The following is a 23,319-nucleotide window of genomic DNA, read 5'->3' on the forward strand; positions in this document are numbered from 1 at the left end:
GGTCTCACTATGTCGCCCAGGCTGGAGTGCAGTGGCTTTTCACAGGCACAATCATAACGCACTGCGGCCTCGAACTCCTGGACTCAAGTGATCCTAGAACCTCAGTAGCCTGAAGTATAGGCATGTACCACCACACCCAATTCTTTTCACCATACTTTGTCCTCAGTATACATGGCAGAATCTCAAGGTCAAAATAGGGTCTTTTTTAGGTTCTCTTACATTGGAAGGAAAAGCTGACAAGCCGTGACAAACTACTTTAGTTCAAGATTAGCTCCCAACTAAGCTTGCCCCACTTCCCTCTACTCTGGAAAAGGCAGCAGGATGAAGTACCAAAACAGAAAGAACTGCTACCCCTAGGGTCACAAAAAGCCCTAGAACAAAGCTCTCTATCTTCACCTGCAGGGAGAACCATGCCCCAGCCATTGCATACAGCAGAGAGAAACTCTAGAAGGCTCACAAGGCTCATCTTCTGCATAACCCAGCCCCTACTCCTCAGTGCCCCCTCAAGACAAGTGGCTCGCCCTGTTTCCTCTGCCCTTGTTCATACTGTTCCCCTCAGCTGGACTTATGCACCTGACTGCATACTTTTCCTGCTGTTTCCTGCTACCGCTCTGTACTTGTCACGGTTTGAGCCTCTTCCTCCCAGAAGTCTTCCCCTACTTCTCCAGGGCTCTCTCTTTTCTTGTAAAATCAGTACCATACAGCACAATATATGTCTTCCAGTGGCTCCATCTCCTCAACACGAGTCAAACTCACAGGTCTTAATTTCTTATTGAGGTGTCCTTGCATCTTCCTTCTTAGGATGCACCCCTCACTCTACCCAGCCCTCCCACACCCTGCTCAACATCACCACCACACTGGTGCCAGACTGGGCTCACAAAAAACACTCAATAAACACCTGTTGAATTGAAATGAATGAAATTGAACAGATTGAAGGGAATCCTGGGGAAGTTGGTCAATGACTCAGTTGCCCCACACAAAAGCACAAATCACGTTGAGACAGGGCCCTAGAGTCTGCAAGTAAATGCGTAGGGTACATGGTACCAATGAGCCAGTGAGGACTCCCTGTCCTCCCCCAGGTGAGGGGCTTGGCTCAAACACAACTCCCTGAGGCTCTTCTGACAGGCTGTATGGAACTGCCCCATGGTTTTCCTACACCCATTCTCTGCGTGAAGGAAGTTCAAAGTTCTCTCATCACTCAGATGCCGCATTTACCTAAGCAAAAAAGCAGGTGGCACAAACGACAGTGGTGTGTACGGAGCCTAGGTGTCTAAAGACTCTAATGTGGTAGGAAATGTGACTCACTCAATGCGCATACTCCACCTCCATACATGTGTGTCAGTTAAGGCAACCCGGTGTGGCCAAACATAAAATAATAAAAACTGAAACGGGGCCGGGCGCGGTGGCTCACGCCTGTAATCCTAGCCCTCTGGGAGGCCGAGGCGGGTGGATCGCTCGAGGTCAGGAGTTCGAGACCAGCCTGAGTGAGACCCCGTCTCTACTAAAAATAGAAATGAATTATCTGGACAACTAAAAAAATACATATAGAAAAAATTAGCCGGGCATGGTGGCGCATGCCTGTAGTCCCAGCTACTCGGGAGGCTGAGGCAGGAGTTTGAGGTTGCTGTGAGCTAGGCTGACGCCAGGGCACTCTAACCCGGGCAACAAAGTGAGACTCTGTCTCAAAAAAAAAAAAAAAAAAAACTGAAACGGAATTCAGAAATGTAAGTCTAAGTGGAGGAGCCGCTTAACCTTTCCCTAGCCCTCCGCTATCTCCATCTGTAAAGTGGGAATCATGGCAGTACCTACCCCAGAGAGTTTGCGCAGGGGATGGAATTTAGAGGTACATGTTCAACATAGGGGCCCAAACATGGTAAGGGCTCAACTATTAAGTGCTATTTTTTTTTAATTCATTTTGCTGTGAGGATCAAGGGAGATGGAAAGCTGCGTGAAGCCCCAAGTAAGGGAGAAGGGTGACACGTGGGGAAGCTGAGGTGCCACTGGCCCCGGGACCAGGCACAGCGCCTGAACCTGCCTCTGGTGACCCGCGGCTGCTTGCCTCCTAGCAGTTTCCGCCAAGATGCCCCGGGGCCCTGCGCGGCCGTGGGGAGGGGTGGAGGGGAGGGGAAGAGGCTGGGGCGGAACAGGGACGTACCTGCTTTCACTGCACTCCTTCCGCTCCCTCACCCTCAGCCACTTGCGGAGGAGGAAGCGTTTTCGGCGCGGGGAAGCGCTGGGTGTGGAGCAGTTGGACCACGGGGTGTCCTCGTCGCTGGAGGGCGTGATCTCGATGGACGGCAGCTGCAGGAACTCCTTGCCGGGGGCCAGCCCGGCCTCCAGGCTCTGCTCCTGCACGTTCTTCATGCGGCGCATCTTGAAGCGCCGGCGGCGGAGCGTGGGGGTGGACGAGCTGGACCAGGCCGGGCTGCCCTCGGGCGCGCCCTGCGACTCGGGCACCTGCAGGGCGGGCAGCTGCAGGTTCTCCATCATGTTGGCCGCCGGCATGGGGGCCGTCGCCTCCGCGCTCGCTCTGCGCCCTCCGCCGGCTGCCTCGCGCGCGTCTCCCGCTTGCTGTCCCCACCCCTGGCCCCGCGGCACACTCTCCCCGTCTCACGTCAGGGAACGCTCGCCGCTCCAGCTGCTAGAAGAGCAAGTTCCTTTTCCCGGGGCGCCGGGAGGAAGGGACGCGGCGCGCCGCCGCCAGGAGTCTAACTTTTCCGAGCGCGCGTCCTCCCGGCCGTCCGCCGCCGGCGAGGCCCCCGGGCGCGTCGGGAGCCGAGCGCCAGCGCCCCGGCCGCTCTCCCGGGGCTCCCCTCTCGCGCCCGCTTGTTTGTCTTCCGCTGCGCGCGCGCGCTTGCTGGCGTCTCTGCCGGTGCGGGACTCGGCAGCCCGGGGCCCCAGGGGGCGGCGCGGCAAACTCTCAGCGCTTTGCGTTCGGCAGACCAGGTTGGGGAGCCGGCTTGGCGCTGCAGGGAGGTGAGAGCAGGAGGAAGAGGCAGTGGTGGGTGGAGGGAGAGGGAAAGAGAGAGAGAGAGAGGAAGCGAGACACTGGATAAAAACAAAAAAGGAGGAGGAGGAGCGGGGGAGGGGGCTGGGGGGGCCGCTATCCTGAAAGGGCACGCATAGGCGGCTGCTAGTGTAACTGTACACGGAGTCACTTGGGGAGGGACTCTACCTCCCAGTCAGGGCTGCTCCAATCAGCCTAATGAAACAGGATCACAAACCAAACTTTCTCAGAGCAACGATTGGCCAGGCAGCTCTCATTAGTTGAACTCCCTCCTTTTTCCTTGGGGGAAGGGGGTGCGGGGGGAGGAGAATCAATGAATTCAGTCCTCTCTCAAGCCATGATAGAGTTGAGGGAAAACTGGTAGACTTTTCAACTGGATTCTCTTCTCCTAAGAAAGGTACTTTGAATTATTGGGGGTGGTGGCACGGGAAGCATAGGCATAGTCAGAGCAAGAGAGCAAGGTTCCTGGAGGCTGCTTCCAAAATGACAAGCTGAGAAGAGGGGACAGTGCTCCTGAGGCATGAGCTGAGGACACCAGACATGACATACCAAGGAAGGACAGACAGTAGGATCTGAGAAACACAGGACACACAGGACCAGTAAGGAAAAGGGACTGAACCCTGCAAATCCTGAGCGAGGCTGCCTGTACCATAGCCGCAAGCACAGGATGAAATGAGAGGAGGGTGAGCACCCGCAGGGCGATGCATCCAGCAGAGCCCAAGGAGTTGAGGGAGTCCAGTGCACCCCTCTCAGATTCCTGGAGGCTGCTTCATGTTTGCTTCAGCCTGCCAGGGGCATGGACTGGACCACAAAGTCTAGTATGCCCCCAGGTCATGGAATCTAGAAAGTCTGGATCAGTCCTGGCAATGTCTCAAAATGTGCTGAACCACTCACTCTCTAGACCCAGATATGGCCCTAGGAGATCCACAGCCCTAGAACTGATCCACCCTTCTTAGGCCCTCTCTGTCGCAACTGAATCTAACCCAGCCCAACTTCTAGAGTAGAGGCTGTAGTACCCATCCTCCCCCACCCTAGCCTGGTGCATTTGCCTCTTCCATAAGTAACTTAAAATAGACCATGAGAAGCACCAAAGAGTACACCATGAAGTCCACACTTTGATCCACCCCTCTTCTCTGCCCCTCTGTGTGAGTCCCATTTCCACCTTTTGTGCCAGGACAGAGGTCACATTTCACAGGTGCCCCAAAGCTGAGGAAAAATCACATCCCTAAAGACCACAAGAATTCACTGCAAGTAAGTACATCCCTGAAATTCAGCAGAGCATCAGGGGTGACAGCTGGCCATGAGTCCACCATGCCCTGCAATGCCACGTGCGGAGAAGCCCAAGGATCCTGACATTGCGCAACCTCCGAGAGCCCAGGAAACCGAGAGAAGTACATCTTGCTCAGGGAGAGAGATATTGTGGCTGAAAAGCCAAGGCCAGGCCCACCCATAAATGGCTCCCCAGAACATCGGCCTGTTTCTGACTCTTCACATCCGGCCATTGGCTCTCTCAGGAATGACTTGGTATCATTCTATTTTAACTCCCGGACGTGGCACAGAAAGCAGAAACTCCTTCCCCTCAGGTGTCAGGCCTGGCGAGGAGCAGGACACCTCTTCCGGCTCCAGGGAAGCTGAGGAGGCTAGGCTGTAACTCCACACTTCAGGATCCAGAGCTAAGCCAAGGTTCCCCAGAGTTTGTTTACAGCCTTGGATTTCCTGCAAGGACGAGCGCTTTGCAGGGCACCCGATAAGTTCCCAGTTCAAGGAACCTGCCTGTTGCGCAGGCTGTTGATAGAGGAGATAGGGGTCGCAGGGCTTTTCAGGGAGAAAGGAAGCTGGGACACTGCCATTCACTTGGAGGCAAAAAAATAAAATAAAAGGAGGGTCCACAAGACAGAGGACAGAAGATCTGATGGGTATTTTGGGGAAAAGGAGGATCACCCGGGGGGCCATCATAGGCACTCAATTTCAATGTACGCCTCTAAAGAGGGAGAAGAGCCACCAGCGCCCTCTTCCCACACATGTCAGCCAAGTTTCCCACCCACGATAGATTCTGGACCTAAAATCCTATGAGATTTAATTTAAGCCGTGGGCACAGCAGTGGCTGAGAATGATCATTTACATTTCACCTGGCCTGAGGGAAAACCTCCTCCAAACTAAATCTGAAACGGTCTCACTTGGTTGGGAAGCAGATACCCAGAGCATTGCTGGTCCCCAAGGCTGTCCTCACTCCCTTCCACCCACAGCCCCTTCTTTCCTCCAAGCCATAACCTTTTCATCTGTCAAAACTCTATTCAAAACACACACCCCAGCCCCTTCCCGATGTTTCTGTTGCTGATGGCACTCTCCAGTGTGATAATGAGTGGGCCCTGCTTTGAAACATGAAATGCCCGGCAACTGAGAGCCATCCTTACTGTTAAGACTGTAAGGTCCGTGAGGAAAGAACCAAGCTTCTCCTGCCTTTGATTCTCCCCTGTATCCTGTGCTTTTTATGTATACGGTTTTAAAAGAGCTTTCAGACATCATATCATATCTTCCAGCAGCCCTAGGAGTAAGGTAGGGCAAATGTTAGTACCTTCATTTTACAATTGATGACAGTGAGACCGAGAGAGTCCGTCATTTATCCAAGGTCACAGATAAATGACAATGACTAATCAATGGCAAGGCCAGAACTTAAACCTGAGACTTCTGAAGCTAGGTTAGAGACCACCAAAAGTTTTGAAAAACAATTTCTCAAAGCAGCTGCTGTCGGGACCAGAGTTTCCCTGACCCCCTTCGGAATCTCAGCTATTGCATTAGCTCCTCAAGTCTCCCCCCTCCCCATATTTCTTCTCTGCCATATGTGACTCTTTAGCGACACCCCCATTCTCTGGGAAACTGACCTCACCTCTTCCCCCCCACCCCAGACAGCTGGTGGCCAGAACAACCCAGCCTCCCCTTCCCCCAGCCCGCAGCCAGACCTCTAATTTTAAATGAAAGGAGCTCATATTACCAAGCAACTGTTGTTTATTCTCAGCTGCATGGGCTCCCTTTTCCTACAGGCGCAAGACACCCAACACCTGTCTATTACTTCTACAAACCCATAAACGACATAGTCCATTCTTCAGGCAAAACTTCCAGGAGAAAACGTAAGTGAAAAATAGCAGTTTCAAGGCTAGATTTCTCCTGGGTGCACGTCCAAGTGAGTGTGAGGTGGAAGGTGGGCGCAGGCACCCCTGACCCACCATTTCACCTGCCCCGGGATGCCAAAGGCAGGCAACTCCCGAGAACACAGGAGCATCCCCTCCAGCACTGTTGCTGCAAGACGGACAGTCCTCACCCTCAAGGCTGGGACACAGAATCTCTCTCCCGCACAATACTCAGAATGGCCAACCCCAACAGCCAGCCCACGTACCAGGAAAAGCAGCAGGCAGGGGGGCATCAGGGCAGGGGGACTTGTGGCTGGCAGGGAAGCTGGAAATACAGACAGAAACATGGACAACGCTGTGAGAGCAATGTTAACTGCCTTCAGATACAAAAGGAAGGATGGCAGATATCACTCTCTAGCTCTCTTTCTGTTGCTGAGCCAGAGGAAATGAGTTTGTGCAGAGCGCAGTGTGGGGGATTCAGGATGGATGATAAACATTTGCTGAGGGCAAGGCCGATTAAAGACTGGCATGGGTGACCAAGGCTGAGTAGAGAGTGGCTTTCCCTGTAGATCTTTAAAGGCAACTGGAGCCTTTTTAGAGGCTGCAGCAGGAAAAAATTCTCTCTTAAAAGCCCAGTCCCATCCTACCGTTGTGGGTCTCTAAGACTCAGATTTTGTCTTTAAAATAAAAGCAATCCACCTATACCTAAAACAAAGTCTGTTTGAACCAACTTTTTACTGATTTTGGGCATTTTGATCACCAGATGCCAAACACCTCCCTGAGACCCACAAGCGGTTTTAATATCTTGCACTGGTCAGCTAGAAATGCAGGGCTCCATCACCAGGGTGGCGATGCCAGGCGCTGCGGTCGGGGTGTGAGGACAGGAGAAAGAATTGGAGAGAATAATGTAAACCCCTCCCCGTGGTATCTCCTCCTATTCCTTTCACCACTAATCCTCCCTTATTTCCCCAGGGAGGGGCTAGCTACTTAAGAAGGATCAAAGGAAATTGCACGGAACTTGTATGGATAGAGAAGGAGGGTGGAACAGGAGGTTGATGCTGGCTAAACACAATCTAAGTAAAACCACGGGTGACCAGCTGCCACATCCAGCTTCTCCTTCTGAGGAAGGGAGGACATGCTTCAGGACTTTGATGGGGACTCAGTTCGCATGCTCTCAGCCTTGGGGAATGCACACGGTCAGCAGGGTGCTTCGCTTCCGAAGCCTTCCCAGGAGCCAGGGTGAGCAATGACGTCGCCTCAGGAGAAGGACTGCCACCAGATAAGCCTCCCTGGTTTAACTGCTCATCAAAAGGTTTAAGAGTCAAGAAGAACGTTTTGCACAACATTTTGGCTGCCCCTGCTCTCAATGCCAAGGATACCACGGCACAGACAGACAACATCTCTTGTCCTCTAAATCTTACAAGGACAGTTTTGTGTGCAAACCAGGGCTGGGAAAGGCTTCCTGAGGTTTCCCCATCCATCCCTTGGCTGCCCACAGCATGGAAGGCAGGTGGCACGCTCTGGATAGTCTGCTGCCGCTTTCCTCGGAAGCATCATGAAATGCTCTCAGCCTATCAACTAGCAAGCAAGCGTGTGGGCCCGAAGTGAAGCGATCTGAGCTTTGGGCCCCTTTCCATCACTTACCAGCTGTGACTGTGGCTAAGTTATTTAACTTCTCTGTGCCTTAGTTTCCTCATCTGTAAAATCAAGATAATGGATAGCATCTCCCTGCTGGTTGGTTGTGAACATTTGAACCCAGTAGGGCACCTACAGCTTGGCACATAGTGAGTGCTCTACAAATGTTAACATTTGTTAGGTCTAATTCGGTTTCCTTTATAATACCCTTGTTAGGAAATAGGACTATTCCTGTTGATTTTCAATTCAGTTTAATTCTACAAGTAGTTGCCAAGCCAGAGCACTATGTAAGCCTCCTTACTCAGTAAGTCCTGGGGATATAGCTAAATCAGTAAGACATGGTTTGCACATTGGTGCAGTTTTGCAAGACAGAATTAATTAAGTGCAAAATGCACGCTCACATAAGGTGTGAGTGGAAAGACCAATAAATTTTGTATAGAAGGAAAGAGAGGTTTAGGCAGGTCCTATGTAGGAATTAGTATTTAAGTTAAGACTTAAAGTATGCATTTCAATAGAAAAGAATAGGGCATTACAGCTTGAGTAAAGCCACAGAGGAGTGAAAACTCATACCAAGTTTTTGAAAATAGGGAAAGATAAATCAGAGCATAGGGAAGGACACACAGTACCAGGTGATGTAGCCAGACAAATACGGGTTCAGATTGTGGTGAGTGCTGAAGTTTAGATTTTATTCTCTAGACAAAGGATGCAATTCAGGTTGGTTTGGGGTATTTGCTGGGGCGTTGGGGGGCATTATTGGCCTGTACGTGAAGAGCATCAGCCGTGAGGACAGCGTGAAACATGCACTGGAGAAGCAACATATGGGAAGCAGAGAAACTGCTTTGGACACTAGCATTCCATCAGTCAATATTTTAGATTATTGACCACATGAATGGCAAATAGTTCAGATAGGACATGGAGAAAATCTGAAACAGGGCAGGAGAAAAATGCGGAATAAGAGGGTATGGGCGTGGAAAAGGAGAAGCCTATGAATATTTGTTCAGAGCAGTAGACTAGAAAAAAACCAAGAAGAAGCAATAATTTGGAAATTGAGGGGAGAAAGCAGTCAACATTTACTGCGTGACTATAGCAAGCCAAGTGCTGTGCTCAGTACTTCATACACAAAATCCCCTTTGACCTTTCCAACAATTCTGAAAAATAAATATCAAAAGCCTCATTTTAGGATAATGGGAGATCTTATAAGGTTACTTGCCCAAGTTCACACAGCTAGCAAGTAGAAGATAAGCACAAGTTTAAAACTAGGGTCTCTCTACTTTAAAACTCATGCTTTTTCAATTAGACTATATTTCAAAAAGATAAATGATGTCAAATGCTGTAATGAAATCAAGTAGGAGGAAGACTGAGATAATTCCATTAGAGTTTGTAATTAGGTCACTGATGACCTCTGAGACAACAATTTCAGTGGAGTGGTCAGAAAAGAAATGAGATTGCTATAGGTTAAAGAGTAAACAGGGAATGAATAAATGGAGGCTACAAGGTTAGACTGCTCTTTCCAGAAATTAGTCATTGAAAGGAATGAGAGATAGCTCCTCATTCTCAAGTAGTTTTTGAGCATCTACTATGAAATGAGTTAAACACTCTGCTAGGGCCTAGAGTTAGATTGTGAAAAAGATGTGTGTGAGATAGAGAGATAAGAAAGGAGAGTTGAGAGTTGTAAGGGAACATTTGCAGGAGGGAGATAAGGGTTTTTATTTTTTCCTTTTAATTTGTGTGTGTGTATGTGTTATTGTTGGTAGATGTTATGTTTCAGAAGAACAAGATGTGACTGTATGATTATGCCATTTAAAATGGAATTTTGCCTATATCTGCTAAGCAAATTGAAGCTCAGTGGTGTACCTGGTAATCTAGCAAATCAATCAAAACAGCATTTAATCTCCCCAGACTCTAAGCATACCATAATACTGGGTATTGCGAAAAGTTTCTGAAAGTTTGTGTACAACTATTCATTGCTTCCTAAAAATATTTCTTGAATGCCTATTAAAGATGACTCTGGCCTGTAGTCCCAGCTACTTGGGAAGCTGAGGCAGGAGGATTGCTTGAGCCCCGGAGTTTGAGGTTGCAGTGAGTTATGATGATGCCACTACACTCTAGCCCAGGTAACTGAGCAAGATCTTATGTCAAGGGGAGTGAGGGGGAAGATAACTCTGGGCTGGGCACAGTGGTTCACGCCCTTAATCCCAACACTTTAGGTGGAAGGACTGGTTGAGCCCAGGAGTTGGGGGTTACAGTGAACTATGACCATGCCACTACACTCCAGCCTAGGTGACAGAGTGAGCCCCTGCCTCAGAAAAAAAAAAAAAAGGTGACTCTGAGCTCAGTTGCTTCAAATCTTGGGGAGGGGAGGAAGGAACAGAAAAACCAATCCAAGAACTATAATTTGGTAAGAAAATATACTTCAATAGACATGTGCGCCAAATGCAGTATGAGCACAGAGGAGAAAGATCTTGATCCAGAGAGAATTTCACAGAGGACAGCACCTAGACAAAGCCCGAAGGTTAGCAGAGGAGTTCTGCAGGTAGATCAAGGGGAAACATGTTTCCAACAGAGCAGCTATATGTGCAAAGGCACTGAGGCATAAAAGAAAGCATGGTTTGCTCTTAGAATTACAGAAGGAACAGTTTGGAACGCAACCAATGTTTGGGTGGGTGAGGGATGAATGCAAGAGATTATGTCTATCATATATCTTCCTTCACTCACCCATTCAACATGTATTTATTAAGCATACTGTGTTCTAGGTGCTAGAAAATAGGAGTGTACGAAAGCAAGTCTGGGCCCTGGAGGAATTTATACTCTAGTGATCAAATCCCGGAATGGTGGAACAGAGATTTCCAAGATCTGGTCCAACTGTTATTTTATCTCCACTATTCATTTAGTTTTACAGATTACAAAACTGAGGCACAGAGAAGTTCTACAGTTTTACTAAAATCACCTATCAAAAAGTTGAGCCTTCACAGATTATAAAGGGCTTTGCATGCAAAGAGCAAGACTGTAAGAATTGGTAGCTTGACTCATTCAAAGAAAAGGGCTCCAGAGCTCTAGGAATAATTCTTTTTAAGTGTTAAAACAACCTATTTCTGATAAGAACCTGGGCCATCACATCTCCCCTCAATCAGAAAACAACAGTCACCTTTTAGAAACAAGCAAGCTAAGATCCAGAGAGCTAGTGATGTTTGAGAAGTGTGTTCCCATCACTTCTAAGGTTGAGCAGAACTGTGGTAACTTATTTCCCTGAGATAAGATGTTGACATTTTAAAAGTAAAACTAGAAAACAGCTGCCTGGTTTGTTCTGATGGAACAACACATTTGCCGAGCACCAGGGAGATGTCAGCCTTTACATACTGTGGCAAGCAAAAAATTGGAATTGCTTTGTTATGACACAGGAAGGAGCTGTAGAAGCTGGGCTCAATGGAGGATGTTCACGGGTGGTCCCCGTAATCCAGCTCTGGATGACCATTCCCACTGCACCCTGAGCCGTTTGCCTTTCCACAAGCAATGCATCTGAAGCAATGCATCTGTAAATAATTCATTCCTATAAAATTCTGCATTTGGCGTGGACTCTTGCCTCAATGATGCTCCCACTTTTCAAAAACAGTCCGTTTCCTCTATCCTGCTGCACTCTGCCCTGGAGCTGTCCCTAGTGGCATGCACCTATGCTTGTCCCCGCACCCCCACCCCGCCACCCCGGAAGCTAAAACTCAGGACCACTGTGCTCACACTTGCCCTCAATTTAGTAACTGCGCAGTATTTTAAATACTCTGAAATTGAGATTTGGGGATTGGTTGTGCTAGTGATCTCCAAAGTCTTTCCTGTAGCTCTCAGAATCTATGAACTGGAGAGGTCTTTTTAGCTTTACGTAATCTTAATGTATGAAAATACAGATTTAAAAAATATCTGAGTCTGGCATGATCCTTCATATAATACAAATCATTGGTTTTAGAAAAAGGATTTATTAAAATAGATCATTTCTTAATATGTGTGAAATTTTTATTCAATGAATAAACTTGAATAAGGTACATTTGATGAGGAAGCCATCTGTTGAATGCCTGAGAGTGTCCACATAGAAATGAAACATGTTGCTGGATGCAGAGTGACCTTGCTTCTCCGTATTTCCAGGAGAAGAAAGAATTCTGTTTCCTATGCCCTCAGCCACATCCTGGATGTAAGCAGGTACCGTGGGAAGACACATTAATTCTATCTGACAGTCAGAAATTTTAATGAGCCATAGATATATTACTTTTGTTAGGTGATAGAATTATAGGCCTGGAGGAAGCATTAGATATTCCATCCAATGCCTATCTGTTCTCCACCCTGTCTTCCCTAGGTTCCCAGATGAAAAACTGAGGCACAGGCAGGCTCAATCTTAGACCAAAGTCACAAAGCTGAATCTGAAGCTGCTTTATGTCAATCAAACATCTTTTGGTCAGACTCTACCTTAATGACTTCCAGTGTTATTGTGGCTGTTGTAGTTTGACCTCAGAGGATAATTAAAAAAACAAATGGCACTGAAAACACTCCTTCTGCTTTTGTCAGCACACATTCTGTGTGCATCTAATTCCCTCGTAAGCCCCCACAGAGCAAGAAGTTAATCAAACACAAATACCTCACTAGAACTAATCCCAACATGTGAACATCTAGATTGGCACAAAACGTATAATGGAATTGTTACTGGCTTTGGGGGAGGCCTTTTTGCTTCACACAAACAGAATTCCTGTACGTGGGAAATTCCCCTAATGCATTTTAAATGTTACTGGATTTATACATGACTTTGCAAGGACACCACCACTTAATAAAACTATATTTGTAAAAAATCAACTTACATGGACTTACTCTTTCTACAGGATAACTAGGATTTGAACCAACTGAAAAATCTGCTCCAGTCAGGCATAGAGTAGAAACGCTTCAATGTCCTAAAAAATTTCAGATTCACCTAAGATTTCTTGAACGAGGCACTATATTTTCTCATTTAAGCCTCACAATAATCCTATGAGATGCCATTTTTTCCCATTGTAGAGATGAAGTAACTGAGGCTTAGAGAAATTAAGAACTTAAAAAAATTTTTTTTTCAGTTTTTATTTTTAAAAAAGGGTTTTTTTTTAGAGACAAGTTCTTGCACTGTCACTCAGGCTGGAGTGCAGAGGTGTAATAATAGCTCACAATTAGGCCACTGAAGCCTCGAACTCCTGGGCTCAAGGGATCCTCCCACCTCAGCCTCCCAAGTAGCTGGGACTACAGGCACGTACCGCCAAGCTCATCTAATATATTTTATTGTTTTAGAGATGGGGTCTCACTATGTTGCCCAGGCTGGTCTCAAAGTTGTGGCCTCAAGGGATCCTTCCTTGTCTCAGCCTCCCAAAGTGCTTGGATTACAGGTGTGAACCACCACACCTGATAAAACTAAGAATTTCAGATGTATTCTGAATCCAAAACCAGCATTGTCTTCACTCCACTGTCAGTCTATTCGACTTTCTGTAAAATGCTTATTTTCAACCACCATTTAAACTGGTTCTCCCTGTCACTGTAAAGATTTTTATTTGCTTTGCAATTTGGAAAGTAAATTAATATTTGTTGTTGCAATTCTGCAAACTGATACACTTTGTTTCTCTATTTAATTCAGTCATTTTCTATTTGTTCCCTAACTAAAATATACCACAATGTTAACACTAATTTCCTTGGGAAATTAAATTCTAAATACTTTTTTAAAAAATGCTATCCCAAATATTTAGCAGAACTCCCTTGCTAGAAACACTAGCAAAAAAATATACTTTTTATGGCATGTTCAGGACACATAAATAGTTTCTCATTTGTCATTAATAATGTAAGTGTACCTCTAATTCTTAATTTTTACCCAAGTGTCTCTAACACCTCTTACCTATTAAGACGTCTACCTGTAGATCTGAGTCAAATCAGCAGGTCTGGGTAAGTCCTGGTGCTTCAAGGCTCCAAGCAGGGAATTCCAACACACAAAGGCGAAAACTGCTGGCTTCTTACAAATGGGTCCCCTAAGTTGATTTGCTTAAAATGAGATTTGCCATCCCCTGCTGAAATAGTAGCTTAGTAAACTCTAAAAGACCTTTAAAAGTAGCTTCTCTGTGGTCTTATGGTTCTAATTTAGCTTCCACACATAGATCTAACTTGTTTCCAGGCTGTAGTCAGGCAAACAGCTTAAATGGAATTAGCCAGAGCAAAGTCTTTCTTCTTGAAGACTCGCTCACATGATACCATTCCGTGCAAGTTCGCCACCTATGCAGGACCTTGGACCTTGGAACCAGACGTTAGGTTCCATCCCCACCGTAATAAAATCTCCTGGGCTTAACTCAAAGAACAGCCAGTCAGCACTCATTGGGCCCATATGTCCTTCAGGCAGGGATCCCCTAGGATACTGAAAATCTTGCTACTGCCCTGCCTCCTCTCTCTCTCTCTCTCTCTCTCTCTCTTTCAATCTCTCCCCACCCACACACACAGAGTTAGAAATTCCCCTGCTCCCTTCTGGGACCAGACACTGTTAATCCAAATATAAATGATGAGTTCCCATCAACAGAGGTGGTAAAGCACAGAGTGAACCCGTTGGGGACAGTCTCACTATGAGGTTGAGGCCAGATGACCTCTGAGGTCACTTCCAGGTCTATGGCTCTGGAGCATTCCACAGGTTCCAAGGTTCTATAGCAAGTCCCTGCCTGCTCTTGCTCTTCTAGTTGTCCTTTTATGACATATTCTCTTTCTCTTCTCCTTTGGGAATGTCCTCAATATTCACTTAAATTGATCTTCCCTAGTATGAAACACCTTGAAAAAGTTTGCCCATACCTCTTTTCAATGCATCATTTCCCGCCTTGTGTCGTAATTAGTGATGTGCATTTTCCACCTCCCCCTAGACTGTAACTGCCATCAAGATGGGATTTATGTCCCATTTCCCCATTTGTCTTCATCTTCTGTTACCGAGTTCACTGCTCCACACCAAGCACTTACATTTATGCTCAGTGAATGTCTATGAATGAAAAAATGATGGTGGAGGGCCAGGGCAGGACAAAGAACAGGGTTGGGAGGTTTGAAGAGGTGCCTAGTGCAATTAGTTTCCCAGAGATTGTTCTTCTACTGCAATGCTCTTCTGAAGAGATGAAAACTGATGAACATTGTCTGCTCAGCCCTGCACTTTCCCCAGGGGCCACTCTGACTGTGGTCACAATCTCCCCTGGATTATCACGTCACACTCAGTCCAAATCACATAGCAAGTCTCAGGAGCAGTAACCTGGGACCATAATGCTCTTTGCCCAGAACATTCATTCCTGATTAACTAAAAGCTCAGGTTTCTTAGGTAAGGGTGTTTGGACTATGGATCTTTGGGGAGTAATTAAAGGAAGGAACAAGAATGTACTTGGAAAGAGCTGCTTTTCTATCAACTCTTTAAAAAAATCCCCTGAATCAGAGCTTAACCAATTCTCCTTCTCTTATTGGTAGGGGTCTCAACTTCACCACCCGAGAGAGATGGGATTTCATCCTACTCCTTTGCAAAGATGTCCAGATGGGCAAATCTCCCAACTGCTCCTTGGGAATCCTGACAGACTTGAGTTCTGGGGCTGCCCAGACCTCTAGAACATAAACATCCTCTTGCATGGTTTCCTGTGTAAAGCATGTCTGCCAATCCTGATGAAAGGTTGACATCAGGCCATCATGTAATTCCCCCTAAATGTCCATTCATTCCATTTGAGTTCCAAAATAGAAAAGTACGTTAGAGGAAGCCAACCTCCACATTCTATAGATAAGAAAATAGGCCAAGAAGTGCCAACACGATGGCCGCTTTTGTTAGCCTGTTTACTGTGATACAAGCAAAGATGAAGTTAACCCATTACCTATGGAAGAGCTGAGTCTTGAAACACATTACCATCTACTTTTTTAAAAAATAAACTTTGTTTTTAGAACAGTTTTAGTTTTACAGCAGTTATCGTGTACTTTCAAAAGCTAAACCACTTCATCCTTCCTGTTGCTATTTTACTAACAGGGCCTTCTCACGTCCTACCTCAGGACTACGTGCATGGTCAGAATAATTTGTTTTCCATTTTGTTGGCACCAAGTACAATACCTTAAATGGGTGTTTGGCCTAGATTCCAGGGACATTCTGCTTGTTTCCGAGAAGAAGTGTGATAAAGAAGAACTTAGGTACACAGCTTCTACACTGAGGGCGAGAAGATAATTTTATTTATTTATTTATTTTAATTTATACATGATAGAGGTACATATTTGGGGGGCACATGTGATAATTTAATACATTCATATAATTTGTAAGGATCAAATAAGTATAATTGGGATATCTATCACCTTACATACTTGTCTCTTCTTTATGCTAGAAACATTTGAATTATTCTCTTCTAGCTATTTTGAAATACACTATTAGAGCCAGGCACAGTAGCTCATGCGTGTAATCCCAGCATTTTGAGAGGCTGAGGTGGGGGGATCGCTTGTGCCCAGGAGTTCAAGACCACTCTGGCCAACATAGTGAGACACCAGCTCTACAAAAACTAGAAAAATTAGCTGTGGGTGGTGGTTCATGCCTGTAGTCCCAGCTACTAGGGATGCTGAGGCAGGAGGATCACTTGAGTTCAGAAATTCGAGGTTACAGTGAGCTATGATCAGGCCATTGTACTCTAGTCTGGGTGACAGAGCAAGACCCTATGTCAAAATAAATAAATACATATATGACAGATTACTGTAAACTATAGTCACTGTATCAATCTATCAAACACTGGGTCTTATTTCTTCTATCAAACGGTATGTTTGTACTCATTAATCAACCTCTCTTCATCCCCCTCTGCCCTATTCTTCCTGGTCTCTGGTAACCACCAATCTACTACCTTCATGAGATCCACTTTTCTAGCTCCTACAAATGAGTGAGAATATGCAATATTTGTCTTTCGTGTTTGGCTTATTTCACCTAATATAATGACCTCCAGTTCTATCCATATTGCTGTAAATAATGACAGGATTTCATTCTTTTTTATGGTGGAATAAATTCCATTGTATACATATACTACATTTTCTTTATCCATTCATCCATTGATGGGCACTTAGGTTGATTCCATATTTTGACTATTATAAATAATGCTGCAGTAAACATGGGAGTACAGATATCTATTTGATATATTAATTTCCTTTATTTGGATAATGATCCAATTGCTGGATCATATGGTAGTTTTATTTTTAGTTTTTTTGAGGAACTTCCATACAATTTCCCACAGTGGCTGTACTAACTTATATTCTCACCAACAGTGTATGATGGGTCCCCTTTCTCTATATCCTCACCAGCAACTGTTATGCCCTTTTTATTTTTAGAAGCAGGGCCTCACTCTGTCACCCAGGCTGGAGTGCAGTTGCATGATCATAGCTCACTGCAGCTTCAAACTCCTGGGCTCAAGAGAACCTCCCGCTTCAGCCTCCCAAGTGGCTGGGCATGAGCCACTATCCCTTGCCCTGTCTTTTTGGTAAAAGCCATTTTGACTAAGGTGAGACAATATCTCATTTTGTGTGTGTGTGTGTGTGTGTGTGTGTGCGCGTGTGTGCGCGCACGCACACACATGCATTTTAGAGACAGGGTCTCACTATGTTGCCCTTGCTGGTCTCAAACTCCTGGCCTCAACTCATCCTCCCACCTCAGCCTCTCTAGTAGCTGGGACTGCAGGCACGTGCCACTGTGCCCAGCTTCATTGTGGCTTTGATTTGCATTTCTCTGATGATGAGTGATGTTGAGCATTTTTTCATATACCTGTTGGCCATTTGCATGTTTTCTTTTGAGAAATGTCTATTCAGATCTTTTGCCCATTTTTAGTCAGATTATTTGGGGGGTTTTTTTTGTTGTTGTTATTCAGTTGTTTGAGTTCCTTATATAATCTGGTTATATTAATCCTTTGTCAGATGGACAGTTTACAAATGTTTTCTCCCATTCTGTGGGTTGTCTCTTCACTTTGTTGATTGTTTCCTTTGCTGTGCAGAAGCTTTTTAGCTTTCTGTAATCCCATTTGTCTATTTTTGCTTTGGTTGCCTGTGCTTTTGAGGTCTTTCACAAAAAATCTATGCCCAGACCAATGCCCTAGAGCATTTCCCCAACATTTTCTTCTAGTAGTTTCAGGTTTTACATTTAAGTCTTTAATCCATTTTGGTTTGATTTTTGTATATGGTAAGAAATGGGGTTCCAGTTTCATTCTTCTGCATATGGTTATCCAGTTTTCCCAGCATCATTTATTGAAGAGTCTGTCCTTTCCCCATTGTATGTTCTTGCTACCTTTGTAGAAAATGAGTTGGCTGTAAATGCGTGGATTTATATCTGGGTTCTCTATTCTATTCCGTTGGTCCATGTGTCTGTTTTTATGCCAGTACCAATAATTTTATTTAAATTAGACCAATACCCAAATACAATCATAGTAAGACTAGCTAACATTTATTGCATGCTTACTATACATCGAGCATCATCTCAATTCATCTTCAAATCAACACAATAGGTTAGTTGTTTTTCCCATTTTCAAATGAGGAAAAAATGAGACTTAGAAAAGTCATCTAAAGACACACAGCCAATCAGCAGCTAGTCTTGAGTCCAAACTAGGTAATCTGACGCCAGAGCTTATCCTCTCACGTGGTTAGCTCGCCTCCTCCAGCATGGAGTGCTCTCAGTCTTTTAATGTCAACATCTCAGACCTAAGTTGGTACCGGATTTTATAACCCATTCATGCACCTATACTGCACAATTATTGCCTGTGCCTGTACAAAATATGATATAAGTTCTTAATATCCATCATATGACCTGTTTGAGATAAATGTAACCCTTGCACTTCATTGCTAGTCACCCTGCTTCCTGTGAGGTTCAAAGGTTCTAGAATTAGAATATCTGGGTTCAAGTCCGGGAGCCACCACTTTTTAGCAAGATAATTAATCTCTCAGTGCCTTAGTTAATCCATGTGAAAAATCAGATTGATAATAAGACTGTCCATCTCAAGTGCTTGTTGTGGGAGATAAACAAGATAGTACATGTAAAGCACTTAGCCCAGTCCCTACAACATAATAAATGCTAGGAAAAGTCCACAGTTGCATCATTTTTATGTCTGAAATCATGTGTACAAGCATCACACTTTCGTCACTAATATAGTGACATACATCGGGCAACAAGTTACATCTGGTTGCAGGGACACATCATATACACACCCTAGAGCACTATAAAAATCCAACTTTTCTACATAATGCCACAAAGCCTGCATTTATGAAATCCAATTATCATTTCAGTAGCTCTCTACATGCAAAAAAAGATGGATAATAACTGAGGTTAAGTTAATAGCTTAAAATACAGGTTTGTTTATTTTAAGGCCTATGGAGAATGGGGGAGGTGAAAACGGGAACAATTGGTACAATTATGATCATTATTGTTATCATTATGATTATCACTAGTATGAATAGATCTCTTGAGTTTGTCAGCATCTTGTATTTCTGTACTTTCTTTTTCTAAAGGAACTAAAGAATGCTTCATTGCTCCCTTACAATGGGAGTGGTTTTGCCATTCAATTATCATCTCCATCACACTCAATAGAAGTTATAATACAAGATAGAATTTTGGTATTCTGGTCTTCTATTCAAGTGGGTGATCTTCTATGCCTTTCATTACAGGAGAGGCAACTGGTAAAGCTAACGCAATGTACTGTAACTAATGCCTTGGAATGCCCAAAGCACAACAACTCTAATCCACTTTGAAGACTAACTATATTCAGCATGCTAGGTTTTATATTAAGCTATATATTACAGTAAAATCAGCTCTAGGGGAAAATTCTCTTTGAACCAAAGCTAAACCATTTTTATTTATTTATAAACCTTACAAAAGCCAATGCTATAGAGAAAAACAAATAAACCTCAATAATAAGATACAATTTAACTGTTGGCTGAGCTATCGTAATGGTTTTTGCATGAAGGCTATGTATGTGTGCATGATGTCTAGAACTCCCATGATGCATATCAGTCCAAAAGTAACAGGGAGTATTTTAACAGGAAACACTAATAGCAAGCCTCAAAGTCACCGTTTTGCCAATGAAGCACAATGGCAAAAGTTGTCCAAGTAAATAGTGGCCACTTTAAATCTCTCTAACACACAAAGAATTATAGAAAGAAGAAATGAGTGGTTTAGAAAATCTGAGAACCTAATGACATTTGTTTACCCAAAAAGAGTGCATGAGAACCTAATGACATTAACTTACTGTGGCAGAAGAGTAAATGGTCAGAAAACTGCATCCCACCCAGATCAAAGGCTATAAAGAATCACACAACCTCCCAAGCTTGAATCCAGAAGAAATAGAAATCCTGAACAAACCAATAATGAGTAGCAAGAATGAAACAGTAATAAAAAAAAAAATCTCCCCCGAAAGAAAGCCCAGGACCAGATGGATTCACAGCTGAAACCTACCAGATCTACAAAGAAGAGCTGACACCCATCCTACTGAAACTGTTTCGTAACATTGAGAAAGAGGGAATCTTCCCTAGCTCATTCTATAAAGCCAGTATTACCCTTATTACAAAGCCAGGAAAGGACATAACAAAAAAAGAAAATTACAGACCAATATCCCTCATGAACATAGATGCAAAAATCCCCCCCAAAATACTAGCAAACTGAATCCAAAAGCACATCAAAAAGATAACATACCATGATCAAGTGAGTTTCATCCCAGGGATGCAAGAAGGGTTCAACATATGCAAATCAATAAATGTGATTCATCACATAAACAGAATTAAAACTAAAAACCATATGATCATCTCAATAGATGCAGAAAAAGCATTAGATAAAATCCAGGACCCCTTGATGATAAAACCCTCAGCAAACTAGGCATAGAAGAAACATACTTCAAAATAATAAAAGCCATATATAACAAACCCACAGCCAACATCATACTGAATGAGGAAAAGTCAAAAGTATTCCCCCTAAGATCTGGAACAAGTGAAGGATGCCCATTGTCACCACTTCTATTCTACGTAATATTGGACATCCTAGCCAGACCAATCAGATGAGAGAAAGAAATAAAGGGTATCCAAATTGGGAAAGAGGTCAAACTATCCCTGTTTGCCAATGATATGAATACTTCTAGAATTGATAAATTCAGTAAAGTCTCAGGTTACAAAATTAATGTACACAAAGCAGTAGCATTCCTATACACTAACAATAGTCAAGATGAGAGTCAAATTAAGAAGGCAATACCATTTATGACAGCTACAAAGAAAATAAAACATCAAGAATATACTTAACCAAGGAGATGAAAGACTTCTACAAGGAGACTACAAAACACTGGTGAAAGAAATCGGAGATGAAACAAACAAATGAAAAACATCCCACACTCATAGACTGGAGGAATCAACATCACTAAAATGTCAACGCTGCCCAAAGTGATTTACAGATTCAATGCAATTCCCATCAAAATACTAACAACATTTTTCACAGATCTAGAAAAAACAATCCTAAATTTCACATGGAATCAGAAAAGAGCCTGATTAGCCAAAGGAACAAATGTGGAAGTGTCACATTATCTGACTTCAAATTATACTGCAAGACTATAGTAACCAAAACAGCATGATACTGGTATAAAGGTAGATGCACAGACCAGTGGAACTAATAGAGAATCCAGAAATAAAGCCATGTAGCTATAGCCAACTAATTTTCAATAAATCAGACAAAAACATGCACTAGGGAAAGGATGCCTTATTCAATAAATGGTGCTAGGAAAATTGGATAGCCACATGCAGAAGAATGAAACTGAATCCTTATCTCTCACCATAAAAAAATTAACTTAAGATGGATTAAAGACTTAAATATAAGACCTGAAACCATAAAAATTCTCTAACAAAATGTAGCAAAAACTCTTTGGGTATTGGCCTAGGCAAAGAATTTATGACTAAGACCTCAAAGACAAATATAGCAACAACAAAACTAAATAAACAGGACTTAATTAAATTAAAAAGTTTCTACACAGTAAAGAAAATATCAACAGAGTAAATAGACAACCTACAGAATGGAGAAAATATTCACAAACTATACATCCAACAAAGGACTAATATCCAGAATCTGCAAAGAATTCAAACAAATCAGCAAGAAAAAAACAAATAACCCCATCAAAATGTGGGCAAAAGACATGAACAGGGTTTTTTTCAAAAGAAGATAGACAAATGGCCAACAAACATGAAAAAATGCTCAATATCACTAATGATCAGGAAAATGCAAATTAAAACCACAATGAAATAACACCCTACCCCTGTCAAAATGGCCATTATTAAAAGATCAAAAACAGTAGATGGTGGCAAGGATGCAGTTAAAAGGGAACTCTTAAACATTGTTGGTGGGAATATAAATTAGTATAACCTCTATGGAAAATAGTATGGAGATTCCTCAAAGAACTAAAAGTGGATCTACCATGCATTCCAGCAATCCCACTACTGGGTATCTACCCAAAGGAAATGAAGGCATTTTACAAAAAAAGACACCTGTATCTGAATGTTTATTACAAAACAATTCACAATAGCAAAAATATGGAATCCACCTAAGTGCCCATCAACAGATGGTGGATAAAGAAAATGTGGTGTACTACTTAGCTATAAAAAGGAATTAAATACTGTCTTTTGAAGCAACTTGGATGGAATGAGAGATCATTATCCTAAATGAAGCATCTCAGGAATGGAAAAACAAATATCACGTTCCCATTTACAGGTGGGAGCTATACAATGAGTATAGATGGTCATAAAGTGGTGTAATGAACATTGAAAACTAAGAAGAGGGGGGAGAGTGGAAGGTGGGTGAGGGATAAAATTTATCTACTAGGTACAATGTATACTATTCTGGTAAGGGATATACTAAAAGCCCTGACTTCAGCATTATACAATTCATCCATATAACAAAAACCACTTGTACCCCTTAATCTATTGAAATAATAAACTAAAAGACCTTAAAGATAAAAAGGATCTTCAGTTGACCAAGACCTAACTTGCTCTGCAGGACACAGACAATACAGACATTCATCCCAAGACTACACTGATCCTGGCTCTTCTCTGCACTGACCGAGAAGACAGCAAAGTCATCCATGAAACCTAACTAAGCCTCTGGAATTTCAAAAAAATAGGGACATAAGAATGGGCATCCTTGGAGGTTTTTCATCCAAACCTGCAGGGTGGTTAAGCCCCAAGACTCTGGCATGAGACAGAGTTCCAGCCCTGCTCTGACCCTCACTTATTGTGGGACTTGAAGGGATTTGCTCATTATCTCAACCTTGGTCTGCTCATCCATTCGTTTATCCTAATAACAAATTTACTGAGTAGCTCTGTGAGCCAAACACTGTTCTGAACAAAACACACGAAAATCTTTCTCCTTGAGGAGCAAACATTCTAACTGGGGGTGGGGCAGGGGAAACTAAGCAATAGACATAATGATTAAGCAAATGAGAAGGTATGTTAGAAGATGACAGGGGCTTTGCAAAGACAAGGGGGATAGGCTGGGAGTGGTGGCTCATGCCTGTTATCCTAGCACTCTGGGAG

At 43.8% G+C, this 23,319-nt stretch overlaps 1 protein-coding gene across 5 annotated transcripts in view; it reads right to left on the bottom strand.

Moving 5' to 3' along the window:
• GRAMD1B (GRAM domain containing 1B) overlaps positions 1-13,949 on the bottom strand; it is a 180,001-nt gene extending 166,052 nt beyond the window's left edge. For 2 of the 5 annotated variants that reach the window (XM_045555764.1, XM_045555767.1), the window contains exon 1: positions 2,156-2,665. In XM_045555764.1, the coding sequence (XP_045411720.1) occupies positions 2,156-2,505 (350 nt within the window). In that variant the 5' untranslated portion in view covers positions 2,506-2,665. Of the gene's footprint in view, positions 1-2,155; positions 2,666-13,657 lie in introns of those variants that run through there. The other 3 variants (XM_045555765.1, XM_045555766.1, XM_045555770.1) reach the window with 2 other exon arrangements.
• Between the last annotated feature and the right edge of the window lie 9,370 nt (positions 13,950-23,319).

Source organism: Lemur catta, chromosome 7 (genome assembly GCF_020740605.2).
Source record: "Lemur catta isolate mLemCat1 chromosome 7, mLemCat1.pri, whole genome shotgun sequence".
NCBI classification, from domain to species: domain Eukaryota; kingdom Metazoa; phylum Chordata; class Mammalia; order Primates; family Lemuridae; genus Lemur; species Lemur catta.